The sequence below is a fragment of the Danio aesculapii genome, chromosome 23 (assembly GCF_903798145.1).
Source record: "Danio aesculapii chromosome 23, fDanAes4.1, whole genome shotgun sequence".
Taxonomy (NCBI): Eukaryota; Metazoa; Chordata; class Actinopteri; order Cypriniformes; family Danionidae; genus Danio; species Danio aesculapii.
In genome coordinates this window covers 12,405,373-12,415,020 of record NC_079457.1, presented here as the reverse complement: position 1 = coordinate 12,415,020, position 9,648 = coordinate 12,405,373, and the positions used below count along the sequence as shown (strand labels likewise).

Below are 9,648 nucleotides of genomic sequence, written 5' to 3'. Positions count from 1 at the left end.
CGCCTTTGACATCTCAGCACTTCCCATGAGTCCCCAGAAAGCAGAAAACCCTTCCAGGAGAGCAGAAAGCACCTGTTTCTGATGGCTTGGCCATCGTATTGGCAGAAAAATCAGATGAAGAAGAGAAATGAAGAGCGGACCACAGCTAACTCATATAAAATGCTTGAACTGTCAATCTCAAAATCCCTCAAGGTCGATTGTTAGCATCACAGCTTTCCAGGAAAGAGTATCATGTAACATCATATATCACACCTATATAAAACACAAAGCTTTTCTGGGAATCCACAGCTGCATTTCAGCTGTGTTCGCTTTGCTGTTGAGAGAAAGAGAGAAAGGAGTATTGTCAGGTCTAGTCAAGTCAAAGCATTATTGTCTTCTTGTGCATATTTAATTAAATTAAACAACATTCCTCCCGAACCATAGTGCTACATAAAACAGAGCTGCATAAAAGCAACACAGATGTAAGTAAAACATGCTCTTCATAAAGTACATGTTTCAATAGTAAGCCCGATTGTGCCCATCAAACCACCATCGTTCCAAAGTCATAACGTTCATAATGATTAGCTTTGCATTTTGAGAATCTGCTCCATGAATCCTGAGCTCTTCAGAGTGGTTATGATAGTCCGTCCGTGCATGCTTGTGACTTTAACCATATTGGGTGCGCTGCTATGGACTTTGCTAAGCTTTCAGGAATTGATGCACTGCCCCCTCTACTGGTTAAAGGAAGACATTTTAATAAAACGTTTAACGCATAGGTCTTAAACTGAATTCCTGGAGGGCCGCAGTTCTACATAGTTTTGCTTCAACCCTGATCAAACACAGCCGATCCAACTAATCAAGGTGTTCAAGACTACTGGAAACTATTAAGCAGGTGTGAGTTGGAGGTGGTTGGAGCTAAACTATGTAGAGCTGAGGCTCTCCAGGAATCAAGTTTGAGACCTATGGTTTAAAGCAGGGGTGCCCAAACTTTTTCTTATGAAGGGCCAAAAATCAAACTTGATTGAGGGTGGTGGGCCGAAGCTAAATATACCAAACTGTATTACATTAAAGTTGCCTTTGTAACTTCTTAATTTATTAATGGTTAAAAATATAAAGAAAAAATGCTTTAATTATATTAATAATTATATGTATATATATATTCTTTTTACATTTTATAATCTACTTCTTACAATAAAACCATAAACAATCTCCTGTATAACACAATGGAGTTTAATGTTTTTTATTTTTAAAAAATAATCAATTTTCACTCTATAGTGTAATATATGTCCTGTTTTTAGCAACGTGCCACATGTATACATTTATCAACATCTTTAAAAAATGTTTAAGGGTTTGAAGACCCTTTAAAAAATCTGATTAATTCACAACATTTCATTGAAACATTTCATTTCAGTTTTGCTTATGTTGTAGCTCAGCAATTAAACAAACAAATGGTGATGTAAAATTAGAAATGATGATTTCTGTTTGAGGGATTTGCCCCAACCTTCACCATCATTTGTCCCCATCTTGATTGGTTGGAGGGCCAAATTAAAAGTTACCATGGGCCAACTTTGCGTATGGTAAAGTCTGGGTCTGGTTTAAAGGGTTAATTCACCCAAAAATGAAACTTAGCTTGTAATTTAGACCTGTCCTAGGTATACATGGTATTTTTTACTCAAGCTTATCCTAAGTTTAAGGATATGTTTGCTGAAAACCTCAGCTTTTAGTTTCTAAAATCGTGGTAACTTTCAGGTTATGTAAGTTGCCATAGCACATAACTCAAACTGAATTCCTACAGGGCCGCAGCTCTGCACAGTTTTGCTCCAACCCTAATCAAACACAGCTGATCCAACTAATCAAAGTGTTCAAGACTACTGGAGACTATTAAGCAGGTGTGAGTTGGAGGTGGTTGGAGCTAAACTATGCAAAACTGCGGCCCTCCAGGAATAAAAAAAAAAAAAGTCAAAAAGTGTTTTTTTCATAAAAAGTTTAGCAGCAGCCATAGGTAACTGATGCCTGATGTTTCTATTAATCCTCCAGCTTGCTCTAGCACTTTTAGAAACCTTCTTAATGTGTTTATTTTTTATATGTTTTATATGTTTTTAAATCAAAACAAACTTTAAGGTTTGGTCATTCAAAGTGCCTTTTTCATTTGGATATTATAGAAGGTTTTTGGCTTTTGGTAATTATTTAATTACAATGTAAGTCAATGTCTACTGCCACTCTAAGAGTGAAAAAAACACCTACAGGCTATACAAAATTAATACCTGAGGCTCCTGATAATACATTAAGATAGCATTGGATGCGGCTAGGACAGCTAGATAGGATGGATCTATCCTTTCATGTTGTTGATGGCAAATTCTGACCCTATCATCCGATTTTTGGTGAGCCTGTGCAAATTATAGCCTCAGTTTCCTGTTCTTAGCTGACGGGAGTGGCACCCGGTGTGGTCTACTGATGCAGCCCATCCACCTCAAGGTTGGACGTGTTGTGCCTTCTTCATACCTCGGTTGTAACGAGTGGTTATTTGAGTTACTGTTGCCTTTCTATCAGCTGGAACCAGTCTGGCCATTCTCCTCTTACCTCTGGCTTCAACAAAGCATTTGTGCCTACAGAACTGCCGCTCACTGGATATTTTCTTTTTCCAGAGCCCAGATCCCTCTCGCTAAATGTGTATCTGTAAAAAGTAATTGTGTCTCTTCAGAATGCTTAAATTAATGCAGTCCATTCAAGTAGATTTACTGTTTTTGGTCACTTTAAAGACGTTTTTGAAGCTTCGAGAGTTTTGGGTGAAGAGAGGAGTGAACTACCAATTTCATAAGCGTTTGGAAACAATTTATAAATGTGAACAGGGTTTAAATAAAATCTAATTCATGGTCCTAGATGATTTAACACGTAGTAACCTAGCAAATAACACCAAAAACAATCACAATGGTATCTATAAAAAAATGACAACATTCAATTTAATGTCATAAATACACCATTTACATGTTCAACATTCCAATCAATGTAAAAAAAACTATATTAAGCACTGGAATGGTCTATCTATAGTACACATACACAAAATGGCTGCATAATACAGGTGATGCCTTTGTCCAGTAGGTTTTTGATAAGATCAAACATATGATAGGAGTTTTTACTATAGCAGGTATAGTAATCATCCATCGGCAGTCTGAAATAAACACCCAAGACCCTCCGCCACAACATGTTTCCTTATAAATCGACCCATATGGAGTGCGTGCCCTCCACCACTGGACATAACTATTATTATTCCATTAGAAAATGGTGCATGTCCGGTTTATGCCTTCTATTGCGTTTTCTTGTGGTTCTCTCTGGCCGCTTTTCTCTTTAATTGCAGTATCTTAAGTTCTGTCATGGTTGAGAAGGTCCTCCATACCCATACAGCCTAAAAACACAGATTTTGAGTTGAAATTAAACACACTTAAAAGAATAGTTCACCTAAAACATGCTAAATTATATGAGGCGCTGTGTAGGATTTAAATCAAACTTCGCTTGTCAACACATGCATATATACACCTAGAAGTTTACTCACACACTTACTAGCCGGCCACTTTATTAGGTACACAACACCAGTACACTAGGCTAACAGTACCGGGTTGGACCCCCTTAGGCCTTCAGAACTGCCTTAATCCTTCGTGGCATAGATTCAACAAGGTACTGGAAATAATATCACGCAGTTGCTGCAGATTTGTCGGCTGCACATCCATGATGTGAATCTCCCGGTCCACCACATCCCAAATGTGCTCTATTGGATTGACATCTGGTGACCGTGGAGGCCATTCGAGTACAATGAACTCATTGTCATTTTCAAGAAACCAGTCTGAGATGATTTGTGCTTCATGACATGGTGCTTTATCCTGCTGGAAGTAGCTATCAGAAGATGAGTACACTGTGGTCATAAAGGGATGGACATGGTCAGCAACAATACCCTGAGTATTGGCTGTTCCGTTGACACAATGCTCAATTGGTACTAATGGGCCCAAAGTGTGCCAAGAAAATATCCCCCACACCATTACACCACCACCGGCAGCCTGAACCATTGAGACAAGGTAGGATGGATCCATGCTGTCATGTTGAAAAACAACATGAATTCTGACCCTACCATCCGAATGTTGCAGCAGAAATCGAGACTCATCAGACCAGGCAACGTTTTTCCAATTTTCTATTGACCAATTTTGGTGAGCCTGTGTGAATTGTAGCTTCAGTTTCCTGTTCTTAGCTGACAAGAGTGGCACCCAGTGTTGTCTTCAGCTGCTGTAGCCCATCCGTCTCAAGGTTCGATGTGTTGTGCATTCAGAGATGCTCTTCTGCATACCTCAGTTGTAACAAGTAGTTATTTGAGTTACTGTTGCCTTTCTCTCAGCTCAAATACATCTGGTCATTCTCCTCTGACTTCTGGCATCAACAAGGCATTTGTGCCCACAGAACTGCCTCTCACTGGATATTTTCTCTTTATCAGATCATTCTCTGTAAACCCTAGAAGATGTTGTGTGTCAAAATCCCAGTAGATCAGCAGTTCCTGAAATACTCAGTCCAGCCCGGCTTGCACCAACAACCATGCCACATTCAAAGTCAGTTAAATCACCTTTCTTCCCCATTCTGATGCTCAGTTTGAACTGCAGCAGATCGTCTTGACCATGCCTACATGTCTAAATGCATGGAGTTGCTGCCATGTGATTAGAAATGTGCATTAAAAAGCAGTCGGACATGTGTACCTTATTAAGTGCCGATGAATGTATACTATTGGATGTTCAAAACAATATATATGAAACTTTCGGGTGTATATACTCATAAAGTTGATGCATGCATACACCCACATTTGTTGTGAGGCGATAGTGCTAACTACAGAGCCACCGTACCGCCCACTGCAGTATTATATGAGAAAAAATTTCGAAACTTACCACAATAATAACAGTGTTGAGCAAGAGCGGGACAGAGTATACCAATGATATGAACATTCCTTTTGAGTCAAAATACTGGAACTTTGAAAAAGACCTAAAGACAAAATGCAGATATATTGAGTGGAACCACTAAATGTATTTAACTTTGTCGATGGGATATGGTGAATGTATTATAATAATAGTAAACACCTCCAATTCATGGCTGCCAGCTCATTCAGGTATTCTGCACTGTAAACCATCGCAACTGCAAAAGATTGATCACATTTACAACACAATCCAAAGGTGTCCGCATCATATTACATATCCAAACATGACTTTATATACATATTCACCAGCATGGACCACGCCACACTTTGAGCAAGACTTTATTGTAGGGATGAAAGGGATGGTAAGGGAAAAGTGAGATGAAGGGGAAGGAAGTGAGAGGATAAATAGTGAACAGGTAGATCAGGCGTCCTACGATGATGCCCAGAGACTCCGTTTGGGGGTACAGTCTCTGTAATATTTTGGTAGAGTAATTGGTTGAGTAATTCAACCTAGGAGAGAAGCGAGGGTTATAAGGATTGTTAATGGGAAGCAAGGAAATAGAGGGAGGGAGGGTGGGTTCGAGAGAACAAGAACAGTGATAGAGGGCTGGTCTGCCTTAAATAAGTTTTAGGGAGTAGGTGATTGGTTAAGGAGGCAAAGTGAGGCGTGGTCCTGCTGCCGAACCTCACACAACTATCTAACTCCATTAAAGTAATTTAAATGAGAGTGAAATATCTGCTATTGTTTCAAATCATATTTAGGAAAATAAAATGTAAAAATATGAATGAAATTATATAACACTGCCATTCTGTGTAACAGATATATTTATGAGAAAATTGACTGCCATATTTTTTAAATGTATAAAATAATCAGTCGCCGTAATACATTCATTCATTTTACTTTGGCTCAGTCCCTTTATTAATCAGGGGAATGACCCGCCTTTCACCTGCAACCCATCACTGGGAATTTAGCTTACCCAATTCCCCTATAGCGCATGTCTTTGAACTGTGGGGGAAACTGGAGCCAGAAGAAACCCACGCCAACATGGGGAGAACATGCAAACTCCACACAGAAATGTCACCTGGCTCAGTCGGAACTCAAACCAGCGACTTTCTTGCTGTGAGGCTGCAGTGCTAACCACTGAGCCATCATGTCACATCATAATATATTTTATTATATTTGAAAATATTACAAAGATATCACTGTAAGACCTCAATTTTATTTATTTATGAATTATGAAATAAATATGAAATATTTCTTTAATTTTCATTTTATTTACCCATTATTTTGTTTCAAAATTTGTCAGTATAAATGCATCTCTGTGTGTGCGCACATGTATGCAAGAGAGAGTACGAGTGTGTGTGTGTTTATGACAAAGAGTGTATGTGTGTTAGTTAATGTGTCTCTGACTGTATGCGAGCATGTGTGTACCTGTATGTCCCACTCTTTTTTTATGTGTGTCTCCATCTATCAAACTTTGTGAGTGTGTTAGTGAATGTGTGCACCTGTATGTCTCTCTCTCTATGTATGTATGTGTGTTTCTCCATCTATCAAACTTTGTGAGTGTGTTAGTGAATGTGTGCACCTGTATGTCTCTCTCTCTATGTATGTGTGTGTGTTTCTGCATCTATCAAACTTTGTGTGTGTGTGTGTGTGTGTGTGTGTGTGTTAGTGAATGTGTGTCTCTGACAGTATGTGAGGATGTGTGTACCTGTATGTCCCGCTTTTTCTCTGTCTCCATCTATCCAACTTTGGGAGTGTGTTAGTGAATGTGTGTACTTGTATGTGTGTTTCTCTATCTCTCTGACTGTGTGTGTTTATATATACACACAATATTAATATTTATGCTATTTTTAAGAAGAAAATGTGTTTGTGTGTCTTTGTATATATGTATACACACACATAAATATAGAATAAAAATAGTGATTAGTTTCATCAGCTTTGAATCAAAAAGTCTGTCATTTAAAAATGTAGATTATTTTAAACATTTAATGAGTATTACATACTGTGAGGTGAATGACTACATGTATTATAATTAATCAAATATAAAAACGTTAATATAAACATAAACACTCACCCATCAGGAGAAAATGACAGATCTGAATGCGGTAGTATTTGCAGGACAGGAGGGTGAAAGCAAAACAGAAGACATGAAAGGCCAGAAGAGCCATGAGCCAGGACTCAGACCAGTCAACCTGACAACAAAATCACATTATTATTATTTAGATAAAACAAACATATTCCTCAATTAATCCACGTGCTCTCAAAAACAACGACGCGACTCCTTGAACCGTCTCTGTATATGAACAAACCGAGAATCCAATGTTACTCACAGACTGTAGGAAAGTCCATATTGATGTGATGCGAACATTGCTGAATTTATCGATTGGAATTGCGCTGGCGTTTTTAGTGTTTGATACTGTCATTTTACTTGATTACACGCCACTGTGCTAGCAGCTAAAGCACAAAAACAAATACTTCCGCACTCGTCACTTTTTTCTCTTTCGTTCTCGACCGAAACTCTGACGCTTCACCGATGGATGGCGCTGTTACTCCTTTGAAAATCAGACACGTAAACCCTATATCAAATATTTCTTTTCCAATACCTTTCTCTAAAATTTGACACTGGCTTTGAAACAGAATATCAAAATACCCGAGTGAAATTAGAAGTAACAAATTTAGCGAAATACAAAGCGTTTATTAGCGGCATATTTCAAGTTAAAAGTTCTCGGCAAACTTTTATTTTGCTTTATTAACAGATGAACGTCAAACTTCTCCACAGATTTTATCCAGCAAAACATTACTTACAAAAATTTAAAAGTGTGATTGATGTAAATTGTATTTTTTTTGTTATCAATATGAGGCGACAGCTTTACACGTATTTCGGCATTGTGCATACTCAGTCAACTTATGGGGTGAGGGTGAGGTGCGAAATGTATAAATAACAATTTTCAGTGTTCTAAACCTCTCTTATTGTTGTTGGAAAATGTAATTTTTGGCTTTACTGTCTACCCTAGTCAAAAGGAAAATAGTTTTTATTTAACTGATTTACTTATATTGTTGGTGGCGCAGTGGGTAGTGCTGTTGGCTCACAACAAGAAGGTCACAGGTTTAAGTTCGAGTTGTGTGGAGTTTGCATGTTTAGATTAGATTAGATTAGATTCAACTTTATTGTCATTACACATGTACAAGTACAAGGCAACGAAATGCAGTTTTATGCATGTGTTTATGTGGGTTTCTTGCGGGTGCTCCGGTTTCCCCCACAGTCAAAGACATGCGCTATAGGTGAGTTGAATAAGCTAAACTGGCCGTGGTGTATGTGTGTGAATGGGAGTGTATGGGAGTACTAGGTTCAGGGCCAGACTGGGACAAAAAATTAGCCCTGGCACTGTAGCCAGACCAGCCCACATTACCACACTGACACAGCCCCACCCACGGAGACGCACATTCATTGGTGTACAGATGGTGAAATAATATGAGCAGTACCATATGTAATAGATATTTAAACATTTAATGTATGTGACTGGAACTATAACAACCTATTTATAACAAATTTCTACATACATTAGTTAATTTTCTTTTCAGCTTCGTCCCTTTATTAATCTGGGGTTGCCACAACGAACAAAGTCTTTTACGCAGCGGATGCCCTTCCAGCTGCAACCCAGTACTGGGAAACACCAATTTACTTTCACATTCATACGGACACATACACTACAGACAATTTAGCTTACCAATTCACCTATAGCGCATGTCTTAGGACTTCTGTGGGAAACCGTAGCTCCCGGAGGAAACCCACGCCAACACGGGGAGAACATGCAAACTCCACACAGAAATGCCAACTGACACAGCCGAGGCTTGAACCAGCGACCTTCTTGCTGTGAGGCGACAGCGCTACCCACTGCGCCACCGCGTTCCCCCTTTCAAGAATATTTCAGTTCATTTTATGCATTTGGCAGCGTCTGATGTTAGAGCCATTTTTTTGCAGTTTTTCCGCACCGCCTTTCCATTTTTACAGTCCATCTCTGACAATTAGCTTGTGTTGCACTTACTGATTGTTTGACATGCTTGCTAGATTTTGATTATGTCCGCGTAACTTCTGATTGGGTCAGCCCGTCTCGAAACCAGCTGGTCGTTGCCGATTAGGCCAAATGCTTAACATTTATTATTATTATTATTATTACTATTATCATCATCATATTCACATCTTGCAAGAGATAAAAGATGCCTGCATGTACAAACAATACATATAAAAAACTTAAAATAAAATAAACTGACCGGCCCACATTTAAAAAATGGTCCGGCCCTTCTGGCATTTGCTAGAATTGCCAGATGGCCAATCCGCCCCTGACTGGGCTGCAGCTGGAAGGGATAAGTTGGCGGTTCATTCCGCTGTGGCGACCCCAGATTAATAAAGGGACTCAGCCGAAAAGAAAATGAAATAAATGTTAACAAAATTTTAGATTCATTAATGTAAATTTACTAATAAGAAACCAAATTTTAAGGTATTGATGACTGAAATATGCTTGTGTTAGTATCAGACTCACTAAATAAGAAAGCCCTACGCACTTCAAAAATTTGTGAACTCTATAATATATTTATTTTATTTTTATGTATGTACATTCTTTATATTTGTATTTTATTTAAACTTACCCTCTGGCATGTATATTTTTGTAAAAATGAAAAAACTCCAGACGCCCATTAAACGGCAGCAGCAGGATGTATG

The 9,648-nt window shown here is 38.6% G+C and overlaps 1 protein-coding gene across 1 annotated transcript; it reads right to left on the bottom strand.

Moving 5' to 3' along the window:
- Positions 1-2,911: 2,911 nt before the first annotated feature.
- On the bottom strand, positions 2,912-7,432 carry tmem18 (transmembrane protein 18). The gene is made up of 5 exons (XM_056449276.1): positions 7,259-7,432; positions 7,003-7,120; positions 5,088-5,142; positions 4,899-4,992; positions 2,912-3,382 (listed from the first exon to the last, which is right to left on the bottom strand). The coding sequence occupies exons 1-5, from the start codon at positions 7,349-7,351 to the stop codon at positions 3,284-3,286; spliced, it is 459 nt and encodes a 152-aa protein (XP_056305251.1). The 5' UTR covers positions 7,352-7,432; the 3' UTR covers positions 2,912-3,283.
- Positions 7,433-9,648: the final 2,216 nt, after the last annotated feature.